The sequence below is a fragment of the Andrena cerasifolii genome, chromosome 6, assembly GCF_050908995.1.
Source record: "Andrena cerasifolii isolate SP2316 chromosome 6, iyAndCera1_principal, whole genome shotgun sequence".
Classification (NCBI taxonomy): Eukaryota; Metazoa; Arthropoda; class Insecta; order Hymenoptera; family Andrenidae; genus Andrena; species Andrena cerasifolii.
Window position 1 is genome coordinate 5337914 of NC_135123.1, and position 19193 is coordinate 5357106.

The 19193-nt window shown below is 42.2% G+C and overlaps 3 protein-coding genes across 5 annotated transcripts; 2 read left to right on the forward strand and 1 right to left on the reverse strand.

Annotated features, from left to right (window-relative positions):
• Window positions 1-3161: 3161 nt before the first annotated feature.
• On the reverse strand, window positions 3162-19143 carry Npl4 (nuclear protein localization 4). Its single transcript, XM_076814646.1, has 13 exons — window positions 19001-19143; window positions 18355-18435; window positions 18088-18292; window positions 16590-16731; window positions 16374-16511; window positions 16010-16313; window positions 15788-15925; window positions 15548-15695; window positions 15297-15457; window positions 7442-7593; window positions 6769-6907; window positions 6359-6672; window positions 3162-3435 (listed from the first exon to the last, which is right to left on the reverse strand). Exons 1-13 carry the CDS (start codon window positions 19019-19021, stop codon window positions 3270-3272), a joined length of 2109 nt encoding a protein of 702 aa, XP_076670761.1. The 5' UTR covers window positions 19022-19143; the 3' UTR covers window positions 3162-3269.
• Window positions 4895-6120, forward strand: LOC143370051 (EKC/KEOPS complex subunit TPRKB). The gene has a single exon (XM_076814666.1). It carries the CDS (start codon window positions 5122-5124, stop codon window positions 5662-5664), a length of 543 nt encoding a protein of 180 aa, XP_076670781.1. The 5' UTR covers window positions 4895-5121; the 3' UTR covers window positions 5665-6120.
• On the forward strand, window positions 8084-15147 carry LOC143370049 (uncharacterized). Of its 3 annotated transcripts, none has more exons than XM_076814660.1 (4): window positions 8084-8603; window positions 10541-10858; window positions 11208-11357; window positions 11502-15147. In XM_076814660.1, the coding sequence occupies exons 2-4, from the start codon at window positions 10541-10543 to the stop codon at window positions 12825-12827; spliced, it is 1794 nt and encodes a 597-aa protein (XP_076670775.1). In that variant the 5' UTR covers window positions 8084-8603; the 3' UTR covers window positions 12828-15147. The 3 variants fall into 3 exon arrangements, with proteins under 3 accessions (XP_076670775.1, XP_076670773.1, XP_076670772.1); XM_076814658.1 differs by lacking the exon at window positions 8084-8603 and adding an exon at window positions 8651-8982; XM_076814657.1 differs by lacking the exon at window positions 8084-8603 and adding an exon at window positions 8994-9275.
• Window positions 19144-19193: the final 50 nt, after the last annotated feature.

Sequence of the window (19193 nt, forward strand, 5' to 3'; positions counted from 1 at the left end):
GATAACGAAGAAAATAGTGAAGGTCGTTTTTTCGTAATGAAAATTTTAAAAATCCCGTTTGTAGATTTAGGTATGTTGCACACATTCTGAAAATTTCATCTACATCGGTTAACGTTGCTCTGAGTTACAAAGTTTAATGATCGCAGAATAAGGTGGAAAATCGCGGAAATTCCTGAAATCCGCTCCCTCAAGGGAAAAATATTTATTTTAATTTGCAAAATACTTATTTTAACTTAGCAATATGAGAGAAAATATGATAAATTGATACCAAAAAAAAAACTCTTTTTCATTTAGCAGGAAAATATTACCGGGAAGGTTCCTGGTTTATTTCACAGACTTACGCCTCCCCTCCTCAAGAAAATCTTGGATTCGCTCCTGCGCCCCCCCCCCCCCTCCCGAAAGTCCCAAATCCGCGCCTGTCAGCGACTTTCGACCTTATTCTGCGATCTTTAAACGTTCGTAGCTCAGAGCAATGTTAACCGATTTGGATGAAATTTTCAACGTGTATACAACTTACCTAAATCTACAAACGCCAGATAAAAATTTGAAAAAAAAAACGACCTTCAGTATTTTCTTCGCTATTCCATGCAATTGCAATTTTTGTTCAGAATGACGTAACACGTCACCTAGCGAACTAATGTTTCTATATAGCTTCTCAAAAAGACTTAAGTCGTTCGGACCAGTTTTAAAAACGTTATGCAATTTTAAAGAGTGTGCGATTATTATTGGTATGAGCCACTGTATGTTATCTTAATTCCTCCTTTACCAATTCGTCATGCTGATTGCACTGATCCACGTCACGCGGAAGCACTCTTGTTTTCACTGAACAGTGAAATATGAGTTTTGAATGAGTAAATAAATGGACAATTTTTTATTCTAATAAACCACAAAATCGTCAGTTCTTAACGATGTTTGGCGTTGTGTAATATTTATGTAAAATGTAATTATTTACTACTTGTATTATCCATAGGTTGCATAGTAATATTAATAGTACAATACCCACGTGAAAAGTGGGTGGAAAACTATAAATCTTTATCTGGTTTAAATGTTTTTTAACGTCTACTTACATCACCAGGACGCGCATAACTGGAGACTAATTGGTGACCAACTGCACTCATATGCGGCAAAACTTCTGTCGATAAGATTACTTGAGAAATTCTCAAGATATGATCGCACTGGCCACGTTTGCTCTTACTAAATAAAGGAGCGCCGCACTTCTCGAATCTTAAACTTCCGTCATGGAGACACCGGTTCTCATATAAATAGACAAAATAAAATAAGGTAAATTAAAGGTATAGCCTCGCTAAGCGGTAGGACCTTTATAACATACCAAAGACTGTTAGAAATTTTGTATAGATTAGCTATAGTGGTTAAGTTATACATGTTATGTAATATAATAGTGCAATTAAGTATATGAAAAAAAGGTTCTCGTAAGATCACCGAAGTTAAACATCACGGGGCGGCGTACTGGGGAAAGATGGGTGACCACCAACCCAACCTGTGGGAGGGGTGGTGTCTCCCGGTTGCAGGGATTGTAACCGCCACCTAACCCTAACCCGAAACCGGTTAACCGAGGGAAGGTTACTGTAACCCGTAGTAACCCTGAAGGAACGGCTCCCAAAGAGTACAGTGAGCCGGTTAACCCGCTCACACAGCGGGTTGCAAGTGGCATACGACATTCTACGTCCAAAATCCGACTATGGTCGCTCATCCATCGCTGCGCTGCAACTGCAATTTTAACAAGAACCGGGTTGCATGCAATAACGTCAATCACTTGTGCAGGGTTTGTTTCTCGGTCTAATTTTGAATCCCTCGAAGAAAAATGTGACGAATTTTCTTGAGTTATACCCACGACATTACATGCAAATGGTTTCTTGGTCAAATCGCATCACTATGGTGGATGAATGGCCTATAACGAAAGGTAATTTATTTATAATAAAAATAATATTTTTTAACACAATTTATTATATACGAAATTCAAAGAATATTGTCATTTTTTCAAATTTAAAAACATGTCACCCTCGAGGAGAAATTTGCGAAATAAAAATTTGTTTAGAATTTGACGTTACATAAATAATTTTACAATTTCAAAAACAAATTATTCAAACAGGTAAAACCTTCTACATTAAAATAAAAAAAGAATGAACCTAATGCGATATACAGTTTCTGAGATAAAAATTCATAAGTACAGCTCGATTTCACGAAATTAGGGAAAAACCACGCCCTCTACCGTATTACTGTAACCCGCTATGGGAGCGGGTTAACCGGGTAAATCTGTGCCTGGATGCCTCGGGTTACCCGGTTATGCGGGTTAGTCTACGATACTGACAAGGGAACACCGCGAACCCGGACTCACCGATTGGAAGGCAACTTTGTGGGTTTTTAAAGTGATTAAAGAAAAGAACAACAGTGTGTTTCATTTGGGCCCTATCGCCCTTTAAGGGGGTGAAAACTAACCTCAAAGTCAAATTGGCACTTCCACCTTTTCGCGTATAACTCTCAAAGTGCAACAGATAGAGAAAAATGTTTCAAACAAAAGTTTAATGATGCAATAAGCGCTACAAACTTCCGTTAATAAAATTTTGAAAAAAGTTACAAAAAAATATATAACTGACGAAAAAAACTCTTTTCAAAATTTTGTTAACGGAAGTTTGTAGCGCTTATTGCACCATTAAACTTTTGTTTGAAACATTTTTTTCTGTCTGTTGTACTTTGAGAGTTATAGGCGAAAAAACGGAAATGCCAATTTGACTTTGAGGTTAGTTTTCACCTCCTTACAGGGCGGTAGGGCCCAAATGAAACACACCGTTGTTCCTGTTTTGAGTCACTCTAAAAACCCACAAAGTCGCCTTCCAATTGGTGAGTCCAGGTTTGCGGTGTTCCCTTGTGAGAACCGAACCGGCTTAAGGTTACGGTTACAATCCCTGCCCGGTGCGCCCGCTGCTGCTAGGCCCCGAAGGAGAGAGAATAGGGAAAAAGAAATGACTAAAATAAAATGTTCGTTGGGCAATATAATAAGCAAATGCTTGAAAACGCGCCATTATGTGTAAAAACACAGGAAAAACAAAAATACAAATACAATAAACTTCATACTTCGAATTCGCGTAAAATACTTATTGCCGATCATTCGTAAATTTCAAGACCACCATTAAAAAACTAAATAACGCATAACGTTCCTGTTTATTTAATCATTTAATATTGCCGTTTTTATCATTTTCGTTGTATTGCGTTGCGACCTCATGCTTTCTCGAAATATCGAGGATCAAGACTTATACCGCGAAACCCTCGATTTCTGTCGCAACACTTCTCGTTGCCACCATTCTTTTGACAAAGATCACAACCGCACACTGGCTCGCGTGGCTCTTGTGGGCGACGCCTGGGGGGGCATGGCGGGGGTTTTGGTTTCTCTTCGCAACAGCACGGCGCACAAGGGTCCTATAAATTAAAAGTTTTAGAAGAGCTAGAAGAGAAGACTGAAATTAAAATTCCGGTAATTTAATATGCGAGTGAAGAAGAATTTGAGAAATGGAAGGATACTTATGGTTGGAATTCAAAGAAATGAAGTTCAAAATTTTTGGATAAGACATGTTAGTGTTTTTTAAAAGGACTTCAGTTAAATACTTCGATTTTAAATTAAATTGTATTAAATTTATTCGAATTGAATAAGTTTGGAATTTTGTATTTAAGTTCAATAACAATTTAAAGCTGTGGTTTTACCTGCATTTTGATAACGCAACAGGGTTGAACGGTGGGACAAATTTGGCTGGGGGTCAAATACGGAGATTTCTTTGACCTAAACGCATCAGGATCCACGGTCTCTTTTTTGCTTTCAGCATTTTCATCAACGGGCTTTTTCTTCTTCGGGGGACAAGCCGATTTAGTTTGAATAATACTCCAGCCGACGCCAGAATTGACTAACCAAATAATAAATCGTTTGAAAAATGCTAAAAAGTAATCTAGATAAATGATTCATTTACCACACTCAAAGAGTTTATCGAAGATAGATTTGCTTGATTCTTTATCAGTTGACATTTATAATGAAATTCTTGTAGTTTATTTTAATAATTTAATTTTGAAGATTAGTAACCAAAATTACAAATGAATTTACAGTTGACGTATGCGTATGTATATATATAAAAACTTGGCAGTGTTTAATTGTTTTTATCGTTCTTAAACTACGCACAAATATGTTTATTATTATAAAAAAGAACCATACTATAATTATAAAATGTATTCCAGTAGTGTATTAATTATGGGCGAATTCACAAATCACCCGCAACGCCCGTGATTTTCATTGCGCCAGGTTTTCCCTACTGGGCGCACCGTCAAGAATTTTAAAATCAATTTTCTCAAAAATGAAGCGCAATATCAAAAAATTTTATTTGTTTTTTTCGATTTATTTAAATGTTATAAGTCGACAAGAAACAGTAACTTTTTTTTATATCGCGCTTCATTTTCGAGAAAATCGACTTTGAAATTCTTGACGTTGCGTCTAGTCGCGTATAGGAAAACCCACCTTAATGAAAATCACGGGCGTTGCGGGTGATTTGGGCGTAAGTGGAATCCGCCCTATAAGTACCATACCTTTATTAACGCTAAAACAAAACTTAAAACGTTTTAGTATTCCAGTAGGCTTAAAACTAAATTCTTTCGATTTAATAGTTAACGAATTCGGGAATATGTAGTTCAGTCACTAAATTTCAAGAACAGGTTATATTACATAATTAATTACGATGAATTGCAATTGCGTGGACTGCAAATAGTGTGTAAGTAAACGTTCTAACGTGCTTTAATATTAGTTCGAATATGTTGGCGTTCTAGATTAACCTACGAATTCTTTTAAATACGATTATCGGTGCAAACACGACCGCTAGATGGAGCAAGTGACGGTGGCATTCATTGCATCAAGAGCACGTGCTATATCAGTAATTGTAATTTACTCAGTTTACTCCAGTTGCTTAAATGGTTGAGGAGCTGGTTCTAAAATTTAAGTAGAAATGAAAGTACCAGTATAAAAACAACACGTGAAAATTTACATCATTACAATCGATAGTTATCATAAGATCATGTTATGATCAGCAAAAGCGATTCATAGTCTATGCTTGAAAATCGAGTGCAAAAATGGATGCTTACACTGTACCATTAGATTCCGAAACGGAAATGCTTTGCACGTTATATTTATTCACAAATATAGAGAACTCCGATGAGATACGTAGAAAAGTCATTAACGGTGAACTTTGTTGCTCCATTATAAAAGCAGCACTTATAGCGGATCCGTTTCAAGTATTAGTAGCTGCCAACAGAGCTGCAATTAACGCAAAGCTGAATCGCCTTACCACAAAGAGCTTGTATACCGAAGTCTTGTTCAATTTATCGATATCGAAGAACATATCGCGCTCATTGATGGAATTTGGTATTACTGATAACGACAAGAACATATTGGTAGTGGTAATACATAAAATAAACGGCGATGAATCGATGGCGAAATTAATTACAGATCATATAAAAGGAGAAAACATGTCGATATCAAAATTGCCCGAATTCACAGATCTCGATTTAATAAGAAAGACGTATAAAATCGACAAAGACGAATTAACAGTGTCTAATTTAACTAATTCTATTGTATCTAGAATTAGTTGCAAAGACTTTATATTGTTAAAATAAATTTAACGCTATCGACACTGATATTTCAATAAATCAGTTAAAAATATTCTTTTGATTTGAGTTTGTCATTAATGGCAATAAACATTTGCTGGACATTTAATAAGGCTTATTTTAAACGAACGCTACATTGCATTATGCTTGAAATCTCCGTCAATCATGTTTAAGGATGAATTAGATATTCGCCATTCGCTCCAATTCCTTCGCTTCGCTTTATTCTCCGAAAATAAAAGCGCTGTCAATTTTACTGGACCTTAGAAACTATGACCATCCACCTTTTCCAAATACGCAGCGCAAAATTTTAGGCTCTTAACGCAAACAATTAATGTTCCCATTTTTGTAAATATAATAATTTACAATATATTTATAATCACTTGACGTACGTCTAAATTATAATAACAATACAAAAGAAAGCTGAGCAGTTACATTTTGCGTTTCGCCAATTACGAACAAAAGAAATGCGGCAGCAATGGAGCGTGAAGTACAGGATAATTGGAGAATACACTTCAGTCAAAGAATACTTTTTCTTTCTGTTTTTATTCACTCATAAATAAGGCCAAAGATGCGTAGAAAACAATCGTTATATCCGCGAGGACACAATATGCATCAAACCCTGCGGAAGCAAAGTAGCGATTTAAGGATGGTGCCCTTAAATGCGTACAGAAGCAATATAATATTGAGAGTTCATTACGTATACCTTGGCAAGCTACACATTTCGCACATCGCAAGATCTGCTGCATTGAGAAAAGTGCAAAAAGAACAAGTCCAAAGTGTCTGATCCGAAGGTGGATTGGCGATTGGTTCTGTACCAACTCCTACTCCAGTCCCTCCGCCCGAAGACGATGACATTCTCGAGCTATTATCAAACGATACTTGCGGCGAGTGTGCCGTAGACGATGAGGTTACAGTTATTAGCTGCTCCACCGTTGCCCAATGCTCGGAACGCGCCCATTCTATTGCTTTCTGTCTATCTTTATTGCGGACAGCGTCCAACAGCGGCATCATATGGTCCTAAGGAAAGTGGTTGAACACATTTTATAGCAGTGAAGCATGTATATATATATATATTTTGATAGGCGAATACTTAAAAGGAGATAGCTACTGTACCTTCATCGGTAACATGTCCATTGTCGCAATAAAAAGCAGCAAATGAAAATCTGAAGTAGCTTCTAAAAACTGATCTTGCTTAAATTGCTGCATGTAAGAACAAAGTGAGTTAAAGTCCTGAACTTGCCCATCGATGAGTCTAAAATCAGAACTTTCATTAATCCAAGGCTGCCCCAGAGAAGCAATTAAGGGGTCATTCTGGTAATCACGCTGCAAAATTCGGCAACATTCAGGGATTTTTTTTCTAAGTGAATACAATGAATAACAATGTCAAAGTTTTTTTTAAGACACTTTTAAAAATGTTTAAAAACACTTTTAATTGTGTTTTTTCAATGTTATCTGGAGTTCGAAATCGCGCCTTTGAAAAGAATTCGCTATAAGAATCAGCTTGGTTTTTTTTGTTTCAGATGAGTCTGTGAGCTTAAATCACTCCCGTCAGGGGGATACTTCTTCTCAAAGTCGCGATTTTGAACTCCAGATAACATTGAAAAAACACAATTAAAAGTGTGTTTACAAAATTGTTCCGCATACATTACAAGTAGCTTAATAAATGAAAAAAAAGTTTGACATTGTTATTCATTGTATTCACCGAGAAAAAAAAGCCTGAATGTTGCCGAATATTGTGGCGTGATCACCAGAATGACCCCTTAAGTAACGCACCCATTTTACATACCTATTCTCGATTGGAAATGGAGTAACATTATCGCTAACGTGAAAAGTAAATTGCGGTGTGAGCGGCGTGGATGCAGGTACGTCTACCAATAAATATTCTACCGGCAAAGGTCTCGCTAACCTTGGCACTTCATTCCCGTAACTGTCTTTCTCCTATTAGCAACAAAAAAATGAGATCCAAATAACAACTCTGCATCCTCAACATTCTGCATCCTTCAGTTAAAGCATCCACATATTCTCTTTACTGATCTACATAAAAATGCTTAAAAAACAGGCAAACTTTAATTAAAAAAAAAAAATTTGTTCGAAACATTTAAAAAGCGCGCGCCGGGACCGCCTTAACAGGTGCCCGGGGCTCGCACGTCGCCCGTTCGGTTTCATTGGTCGGCTTGGGCAAGTCTAACGAGGTTCGCGAGAAGGATTGTGAAGGCAAGTCCATAATGCTTGCGGACGCAATCATTTGGAGAAATGCGCGCGCAGTGATAAAAGCCGCAGATGACAACCGGCACCGTTTGCCACGAGTCGGGCCGAAAGTGTATGAAGAAGCAGGGAGGGGTGGGGGAAAGGCGAACGGCGGGGAGGGAGAGAGAGAGGGGTTCGGGGTTCGGGGTGACCTGGTGGGGGCAAGATACGGGACGAGGAGAGGAGAGCAACAGCGTAAGCAACTAGCGCGCGCTGTGGTGTGTGTCGGTCGGTCGGTCGGTCGTCGCCGCCATGCTAGTGGTTAGTTTAGTGAACCAAACATCATGATGTGGCAAAACGTTCGCACGAGCTAAGACTGAAGTAACGCCGCGTTACCGGCGCGCCGTCGTTATGTTATCCACAATAACTCACGACGTTCGATAAGCGTAAACACGTAACGCGAAAGAAAGTACAAAAAGAACAAAAAAAAAAAAACGAACCGAAAGAGAGAAAGAAACGGGGAAAAAATTTAGCTTGGTAAAGGCTCTCCGCGGCGGCGAAAAACCTCGGGGTGCTCGATTCCTGCGAACGGAACCGCACAATACTACGTACGTCAATCCCGATGTAAATTAAAGTCGAATCGTACATCCAAGCGAACGTTACGGAACAACCATCGTCACGGGTACACGCATTGGGAGTGACGAGTGCCAACGATCAGCCTCCATCGCGCGGCAAGGAGACGATCACGAATCGTATACACGGTACGGAAGCATTTACGGTCCTACAATCTAAGTCGAAAGAAAGATGAGAAGATCGCGTGCGTGTGCGTGCATGCCTGTGTACGCGTATTCGTGCGCGTTATAAGGAGAAAGAAAATCGTATATATAATTCGTGTACGTACGTGGAGTGTGTGTGTGTGTATATATATATATATATATTGGGAGAGCCCGATCGTCGCGCGCGCGCGCGCCCGCGAAAGAGAGAGAGCGCATGTGAACACGAAAAGGGAACGAGTGTGCGTGTGTCGTGTACGCGGAGAAGATAGAAAGAGAGAATGAAAGAAGAGTAGAGGATTGACAAACGAGAGCGGGAACAGAAAAGAAAGAAAGAGCAAGCGTGTACATCGAAACATGTGAAATGGTAGGAGCGAGAGGACAAGTACGATATTTCCGCGGAATTTGCCTAACACGCAGTAGTTCACGAGCCGTTTTTGACCCGAGCGCGGACTCGTTACGAGTAGTGACAGTGTAATATCGCGGCAGGGAGCTCGCCGATAAGCTGCAAGAATCCATATATCATACGACCGGAGCGTTTTATCGGTTACGCGGTATTGGTGCCTGAAAACGCATTGTAGAGCAAAGAAATGTGGCCAGCCCGTGCGTCCACCTCCGTCAGCTGCCTCCCCTTTCGAATACTTTCACGCTGAGGAAATGGTAATTCCCAAAACTTCGACTGTCCGACCCCCATATAGGTTTTGGCGGGATTTCGCACGCATGCGCGCCCCCGCGCGAAACGTCATTTTTTCTTTTCATTTCTCTTCATTTCCTTTAATATTCCGCCGATGCCAGCCGTGCTGTTGCATAATTAGCTTTGCAGTCGTATCAATTGGCCCGATAAGAAAGCTAACCTCTTCGGACGGGCTCTGTCGCGCGGACCACGACACCACGATGTAACGCGATCGAACCGTGTTTTATGGAACAATAATAGCGTTGCGGTGCAAGCGTGAAAGGACAGAGAAGTAAACGGGCACGAACGTAAATCGAATTATACGGATCTCGATCGCTCCCTGTTTTCCCGCCTTTTACGTTTGCCCGCATCGTTCAATACGAGGCTGACGTTCTTTTTCTCTCATTCGCTCGCTCGCACATCCGTCTGTAAGGAATACGTCGAAATGTGTGCGCTCGTCGCGATATATCGAATCGCGTTGAACAATCGGACGGTCTAAGCCGCGATAGAAGTGATTTCGATCTGTCTCGAAAATAAAACCGTCGTACGAAACATGTAACCTATAAATAATTGAATAAATGTAAATACCACACGAAAAACAAAACGCACTCGGTTAATTCACACGCGTAATTCGCGAGGTGCAACGAAATTGTATGTTAATATCAACATTTTTCTTCAAGCAATTTAATGTTAGATTTTCTCTATTACGTAAAGGCAAGGTTTGTTTACGCGAGAAAAGAGAGAGAGAGAGAGAGAGAGAGAGAGAGAGAGAGAGAGAGAGAGAGAGAGAGAGAGAGAGAGAGAGAGAGAGAGCCAAGAAGAGAAAAAACAGAGTAAAAAAGAAAAACGATACAATGCTCGAACGTTGAATCACTTGTTGTTACGAATAGGTGTATTGAGCACGACCTTTGCACTACTTTCTTAAATAATACGAGGATATTTTACGATACAAACATTCCGCGAGATCCATCGCTCGTATATTCGCTGAAGCCACGATTCTTTGTCTCAACTCGCTGTAATATTTAATGGAATTATGTCCCTTTGACCTTTTTCCCGGCGTTTGTTTTTAATTCCTAGAGTGGTAACAATTCGAGCGTAAGTAATAGTACGGAACAAGTTTTTTCTCCCCCCCCCCCCCCCTCCCCCCCGTACAATACCCAGAAGCATATCTCGGTGCTTTCGCGGAAGACACGATGAATAATTACTTTTCAGAAGGAAAGAAAAAAATTGTTTCTCTGCTACTTTTTTTCAGATGCTGGATCCGAGCGTACTGACGGATTTAGAGGAACTGACGCTTTGCAGTTATTGCAAGCAGAAGTACAACGACGCGGAACAATGCCCGAAATACCTTAGTTGCAAACATTATTTCTGCCTGCGTTGCATAGAGAACAATTTATTAAAGGGGCGTGAGTTGTTTTGCGCGCACTGCTGGAAGAGGACGGACCTGGGCGACCAAGGGCCCGACGCTCTACCGACCCATTCTTCTCTCCTTGCCCTAGCGAACAATCTGTCACACTTAAAAATCACGACGAACAACACGTCCGGGAAAACCAACGACAAGGAGAGAAAGGTATACTACGAGCGTATGAAACGAAAGGAATAGATGTTATTTTTTTTGGAAACGATTTTGAGTCCCACGCGCCCAGTTATTCACATCCTTCGGTTCATACGTAAACGATAAAGATAAGCATACAGCTAGGAAGCCGTACCGAGATAGGTTCTAATAGTAATAGGATTACGTTATAAGGTCTGCAATAGTTTCCTTTCAAGATATAGAGAGTATGTAATTCGTGTATTTCAACCGATCACCGTCGATCGTGTCCTGTAAAAAGGAAAGGAGAGTTTGCCCTGTCATGCGCGGCACGAGGTATCAGATTGATAAATGGGAAATTAATGTCTGTGTGACGATACTTTTGCAGAGTGAAAATTGCCACACACACGGAATGCCTCTGGCATTATGGTGCGCGACGTGCTGCACGGCACTTTGTAGAGCATGCGCCACTCCGCAGGAGCACCCAGGTCACCAGATTAAATCGCAAACTGATGCCAAAGAACAACTCATATCCGACGTAAGTTTCGCCATACTTTATTCGCCATTACGGTCTCTCCTATATCCAATCTTGATCGCGCGACATCGACCACCGACGCGCTAACGGGCGCCGCTCGGCTCCGTCATCGCGGTATCTCGGAAAAGTACCTGTCTACGTTTTCAGGTTCAATTGGAGCTAGTTGCTATGGGGAAGCTATCGACCGAGATTCAAAGACTGGCTATGCAGCAACGAGAGTTCTTAATAAAAGTGCTGGAGGCGTGCGTGACGCTGAAGACGCACGTGGAGACCGACCTGCAGAATGGCTGGAGCCACTTCCCGGAGATAACAGACGCCCGGGAGACCCTCGGCAAGGCGAAGGCCAGCCTGCAGATGATCGACAGCCCCAGCGACGTGTACAGCTTGCACTCGCAGCTGATAATCGAGAAGCAACGGTTGCAATCGAAGTATCAGGAGATGATGCTGCAGTGCCAGCTGGACGACTTAATAGGCAACTCCGGCGTGGTGTTCGATTTCGCGTTGCTGAAGCAGGCGTTAGCCGGTATTCACACGGGAGAACCGATAGTTTCTCAAGGTGCGAGCAACGGCGGCAGATTACCAAATCACTTGGCGGCTTCGCAGAACCCGATACTGTTCCTCGCTAATTATTGCATGTCGCAGCTGTACTCGAGGCACGTAGTTAGTAAACAGCACATGCAAAACGGTTCTATAGAGTATCATTCGGGCATGATGCAGCCGCAATCGGGTCCGCCGGGCTCCGTTCACGTGCACCAAGGGCCGCCGGCAACCCAGCAGCAACTTCTCATTCCGCCTGGCTCGCCGTCCGTTAAACCCGTTCCGCCCGCGCCACCGAACGCGATGCTGCACCCGCAGCAACAGTCTGCGTTTATACCGGAAGGGGTCGGTACCGGTGGCGGGGGCCTGGTTACCGTCCATTCATCCTCACAACCGCCGTCCAGCGGGATAACAGCGTCGCTCCGAGGACCCTCGAACCCATATCCTCTCTACTATTTCAACATCGAGGTGAACGGATCGCCTCACGGCCGTATCGTGATAGAAGTGAGGCCGGACGTGGCGCCGAAGATGGCCAAGAATTTTAGCGTGCTGGCGACCGGCGAGGTCGGCGTCGGTTACAAGGGCTGCACGATCTTTCAGTGCTGGGAGGGGGAGTCGGTGATCACCGGTGACTTCGAGCTGAACAACGGCCGCGGCGGAAGAAGCATATTCGAGGACGGATACTTCATGCCGGACGACACCAAGTTCCCAGCGGTGAGGGGCGCTGTGGGTATGCGTAGAACGCAGAAACGTCACGATAATCTCGGCATGGTGGGCTCGCAGTTTCGTATAATACTGCAGGAGATGCGCGGCTTCACGGGGATCTTCGGGCACGTGGTCGAAGGCTTGGAGCTAGTTGAGAAGATATCTACGTTCGGCGATCAGACCGGCAAGCCTACGAAGAATATTCTAATAACGAAGTGCGGTAAATTGTAACGGCATCGGTACTGCGGTTAGTATACCGATGGGTATTAAGAGTACCTAGACCGTGTACTTTACGTTCTCCCCGCTCTAGATAACGAGAATTTTACGGGTCGCGACGGTGTCTCTGCCCTACGCGTTCGACGGGGATGGGCCGTTTAAATAGGATGAATCATGTGCACGTAATGATATCCGACGGGATGATATTACCACAAGGTCGGGAGACACCGTCGCGACATAGGGCTCCATGAATCGCGCGATGCTACGTACGAGTCACACAATTTAATTAACTATTAACAATAGAATTCTAAAGATGTTGAATCTATTTTTAAACGTGGACGCATAAGAGAAGAAAGAAGAAATAAAGATCCATATTTTGCTATTGATTGGGAATCAATAAGATTCTGTATCTACAATAACGACGATGATCGATAAAAAATACGTACCTCAGATCGATCGTGATATCGATACGACTTCTAGCTGTACGACATTTGTTTTAGAAAAAGTTCGACGTTTATTTTTGGCTATTGGCGTATTGCTACGTATAGTTGATAGAAAAGGGTTGGCGCGCGGGATTTAAAAAGTTGCCGCGCGAACGGCGTCGCCCTGCGGGCGCTGGCTACTGTTTTAGGTGATAGGTAGTAAAAGAAAAGAAAAGAGACAACAAAAAAAAAAATGAAAACAGAGGAAGAAACGTGTAGATGAGGAACAAGTGCGGAAAATGGGGCAAACTGAGGCTGTATGTGTACACACATACGCCCATATATTTGTAAAACAGGGGACAAAGAAAGAAAGGGTGAAGAAAAACACGTACAGGCGGGAAGATGTTTTTTTTTTTTTTTCGTTTTATAACCGAGACGCGCGACTTCGTAAAGTCGAAAATCGTGATTCCATATACGCAGGTCGTTTAGAACTTTGACTGAACGATACGTAGGTACGTAAGGACCAATACCGTTTCGTCCGATCAACGATCACGTATCGTTCCGTTCCAGAGGTGAGAAAGGGAGCCGAAAGGGAGCACAGTGGCAATTGCACGACACACCGGGTCGGGGAAAATTGCGGTTCCTCTCGTTACGACTCGAGCATCCACTCTCCCCTTTTTGCTCTTTACGGTCTAACAGAGGCCATCGTGAATTAACTGTATTTAAGATTAGATCTCAAACATGAAAATGTATGCAAGGCCTAACTACTACTATGTAGATCGTAAGCCTCGTCGTCTTGATCAGAGAAACGAACGAAATGAGCGAATATTATATTAAACGAAATCATTCCTCGATGCTGTATATCGAAGTACTACGATAATGTAAATGCGTTATACTACTCGTCTGAATCCTCGTAAGAATACCCCCCCCCCCCCACCCACCCCCATCGTTGTGTATCATATTGTCATGTACTCGTGTGCGTGTCGCGACAGGGGGACGCGGCGAGAAGCGTTCCGTAAACCGGCGCGTATTGTACGAAACGCACCTCACGTATCGTAGGAGAGAAGAACGTTTATTGCACGCCCTCGACGTCGCGGATGCCTTTTTCGAAGAAAGCCTCATTCGATGTTGAACTTGAAAGTTTTAACACTTGTTAATTAGCTAATAACCGCGTCGATGTGATTAGGGAACCATTGCATCGCGACGAATCGCCGTTAGAATGTAACACAGCGTAACACGTACGAATACAATCGAAGGGTGGTCGAGCTCGAATGAATTTCCATCGTTTCGGTCGTGCGGAAACAACCGAAACGAGAATTGAAAGGAAGAAGAAGAAAAGAGAAGGAACATTGGTCGACACTCTCGAATATAGACACACGCGTAAATTCATGTTTATCGAAGCGAGCGAAGCTAGAAGCCCACCTGTATACACAAAATACCCACGCGCGCGCGTATATACTACCTATATTTTTATGAACGTGATGAGGTAATACAACGCATAGCTTGTAATATCTAATCGAACAACCGACGGTTTACCTTGCCCCTCGCGTTCGAATTAAACGGTTGAGCGGCTATCTCTTTCGACAAGTTCTTTCTAGTTTTTCTTTCCATTTTTTATTATTATTATTTTTTCTTTTCTCCCCCTCTCTCCCCGTCTCCTCATTTTCTTTTCCTCGCACCCCCACCCACCCCCCCCCCCACTCTCTTCTTTCCTTGTAAGTTAAGGCGTAATCAGCGTTACACACGAAAAATTGGAATCATTTTGTTTTGCGGCCTTACGGAAGCGTACATCCGTAGCGCACCCGCTTAAACAGTTTTATTATTTCATTATACAGGTACGAGATGAAGTTCGTTGCCCAATTTAAATGTACTTTTAATCGATCGATTTTCAGTTATAAATTGTTTCTCTTTCACTCGTGTACAATTTATGCAACACACCTTCACCTCCCTTTGCGCCGCTCGCGCAAGATGCGGGCGGATAGATATTTACAATGAATCTCAAGACTGATCCCAAGCAAGAGATTAACCGGGTATGGAGAAATAGGAAAAGTAATGTACTCACCTTGTAGAAGACGTCTGGAACGTACTGTTTGTCAGTTGATTCCAATACATAGCCCAATTCTGGAACGTCTTTCGTGGGGATCAGACAGCCATCCCGTACCAATGCCATGCACTGATTAGACACTTGATATCCCTCCATATGAACCTGATTTTTATCGTCACCTATAATCGTCGGCATAGGTTCACGTTATTGCTAACGGTAGATCGTTTTATACGGAACATATCGGAACGGTCGCGTTGAGATGCACTTACCAGTAACGCAAACAGTAACAAACTTTGAGCCGAAATAATTATTAGGAGAAAAGCGACAGATATTTGGATACTGATTCTGAAAATACCCAGCCATGATGCACTCTTGAGCAGATAAAAAGTGACTTTCTACGTTTCGCGCGTGCTTCACCTGAATGAATAAAACTAATGCCATTAATCGAGGAGACAAGCTTGATGTTCCAGAAAGGAAGAGCTATGAAATTGGTGTGCGGGTAAATTTACCGTTCCTTTCTTGAGATCGTCAGCTATGAGATCAGTGAAGATCCATCCAACTTTCCTTAAGTTAAGTAAATGAGCCAACTCATCCACCAAAGCCTGTCTTTCATCCGACACAAGTCGTATAGTATCCTTTGCGCTTTCCTAGAAGATTCCGATAACAGTGTAGATTACAGAATCGTGGTACAGGTACGATTCGGCCGTCTGTCCTTGATTCTGTTGACTTACCTGCGGTGGTTCGTAAATAGCCGCGACGACAGCCCTGATCCCTAACGGTACATCCGCATGGCTTTCGTATCTTCCATATAAATACCCGATACGCTGATGGCCAGTGCTGCGCCAATAGTTCAGAAAGCGTTCGACTAAACTTGGATTTTCAAACACAACATTGTCCACGTGCCGATAAGTTTGACGATTTAGAGTAATAGAGTTCGGTTGACATTTGCTACAGATACCTCGCGGCCAAGGTGGATGATCTTTACAACCAACCTTTATACGGCAGCTTATGTCGTCTAACTGTATAAACTTCCCCCTGTAAAAGAACGCGCGGATTGTATTCCGAGGGTATAATAGAATCTACGCTTCAACATACCTATCGACGCCAGCGGTGAACTTTCTGAGATACGAATGAAAGGACAGGTGCTTTATATTCTGTTCCTTAAGATAAATTTCATCGAAAGGTTCTAAAGGAGAACAATGAACACAACATCCGTTAGCACCGTGCCTACATCTATTAAAAAAAAAATATATATTGTCATTTACAATTCAGTTGCGCGTGAAGTATGTATCTTCAGGTATCTGTACTCACAGCTTTTCGTCTCGTTTCCTTTGTATTTTACCATCAAGCTTCCATATTTGCTCGTCGACTTCATCTTCGGCTATATTTGGCAAGGATCGGGAAGCATTGGTCCTACGATTTGTAGCTGTTGCTATGTCTGCTGGTCCTGGTTCTAATATCAAACAAGAAGGCATTACACCGATGCGCTAGGGAAGTGGAGAAATAGGTAAACTTGCCGATGAACTGGGCCCTCGCCGATTTCGACGAGCTTCACGTGTTGTCAAAATCGTCATTCTGAACAACTTTTTCCTTTGACAATATTGGCGGGCGGCCTTACTTTCCGAGATATTGAGGAAAACCTGTTGCTACTACTACATTTAGTTCTGCTTATATATGTACGCTAAACAACGTTCCCCTTTAAACTTTTTGGCGGTCGGCTAAGGTTTACGAGATATCCCGAAGAAACTTTACTTAACACTAGAACTACCGACGGTTACACAGCCGACGGTATTAGTATTGGTTGGGGCTAGATCTGGGAGGGGGCCGCGTGAAGCATGTTAGCGAACCGATGTGAGTTTCGGGATGTTCAAAATGGGACTGCGGTTACAAGCATCACGCGATTAGGTCCATATCGCTATTGTTGTCAAGGTGATCATTCTGAACATTTCCCTTTAAACTTTTTGGCGGTCGGCTTTAGTTTAGGCGATATTTGCAAAAAACTTTAGTTAACACTAGAATTACCGAGTTTAACACATACTCACATCGGCCTGATCTAGCCCCAACCAATACTAATACCGTCGGCTGTGAAACCGTCGGTAGTTCTGGCGTTAAGTAAAGTTTCTTTCGAATATCTCGTAAACCAAAGCCAACCGCCAAAAAGTTTAAAGGGAAATATTATTCAGAATGATGACCTTGACAAAATATGTCAAGGTCATTGAAATCGGTAAAATAGTAGCTTTTCGACAAGTTTACCGAAACAGTAGATGAGCGACGGTCCTGTGCTGACGTTCTGCTTACAGTTTATCTGTAAACAGTAAAGGCTCCCTCAAACTAACGCGAATATTCGCGGCGGCAGCGGATCCGCCGCGGGTCAGAGAAAGGCTCCCCCAAACCAACGCAAATTTCGCCGCACGGAGCGGATCAGATAAGGCTGCCCATAAGCCACCACGTATAAAAAACTGCTACCTTATCTGATCCGCTCCGCGCCGCGAAATTCATGCGTCCACCCGTTATCTACGCATGCTGCAGGTTGCCGCGCAGTTTTCAACAAACAGAAGGCAATTGCGGACAGCGTGGTGCTGCACACACACTGTCGTGAGCGTGCACGTATACGTAGAGTACGATTGTATAATATCAAAGGTTTTCCTGCGAATATTTCGTAAACTAAGGCCGACCGACAATTCTGTCAAAGGAAAAAGTTGCTCCAAAGGTCGAGTTTTGCAAGATATGTGAAGCTCATCGAAATCAGCGAGGGCCCAGTTCATTGGCAAGGTTACCGAGAAATAAAATGAGAACAGTTGATTAAAACCTTGAGGAGCATTAACGGTCGCATTACTAGTCGATGGGGTGCTCCATAACTGAGTGCCATTTAGAGGAGCCAAATATAACATGTCTCCGTGCGAGAGACCAATCCCAGACACTGTTCTTCTCGGGCTAGATATAAGTTCATCCTGATGATTTCGTTGCCTGTAGAGTCCAAATCCAAAACTGTTCAATTCAAAGGCATAGAAAACCTAAAATCAAAGACCCCAGTGTCAGTTATAGAAGCCTGTTTAATTGTAATCAAACTACAAACCTTTTCAAATAATTTGGAAATTGTATCAGATGAATCCACATCTACACGCTTTGTTCCCTCTGAAGATTGCACACGCAGAGTCTGTAAATAAAGAAGCATAAATGGAATATACAATTTAATATAATAGAGATTCAGATATAAGTACTTGTTGAATGTACATTATTATGAAATGGATTTAAATATTTCATATGTTTGCACAGATTTAATATAAATATATAATGGCACTGGCTTACTAAGAATACAAGGAAAAATATATTTCAAATAATTGTGAAAACATGACACATTTATGCATTTAGAAATATATGAGAAATTAAACAATAAATAAGCTACTATTTCGCTAGAGTATAAATTACACGGTTTTAGAACATTAATAATACTAAACTTTCAGCACACTTTCGCATTGTTCAAAATATTACTCCGTTAGGTTTTGAAAAAAAACTCAAAAAGAAAAACAAAGAAGCCAGGTGAACTCGTATCTGGGAACTTTTACTAAGTTACATCAATGTCACTGCATGAAATGCAAGATTTTCGCCGATTTCTAAACGGACCGAATTCGTTCTCCGAGCGAAGTATAGGCTCGGCTCGAATCGAAGAGGATGTCAGGATTAACCAGGTAACGCGGCTCGTTTAATAACAGGCGACTTACAATTTGCTTGGATTTTGACATTTCGCCGGTGTCGACGACGCATCAGCTGTTCAGCCCGCTGTCCCGCTTGTCTGCCCGTAACGCAACGTTACCAAAGTCCCTAGCGGGCGTAAGAAAATTGTTGAGTCAACGTCTGATACCCTAACCTCTTCGCTTGGTTTAACGAATTACCCCGAAAAAATCACGCCAAGTA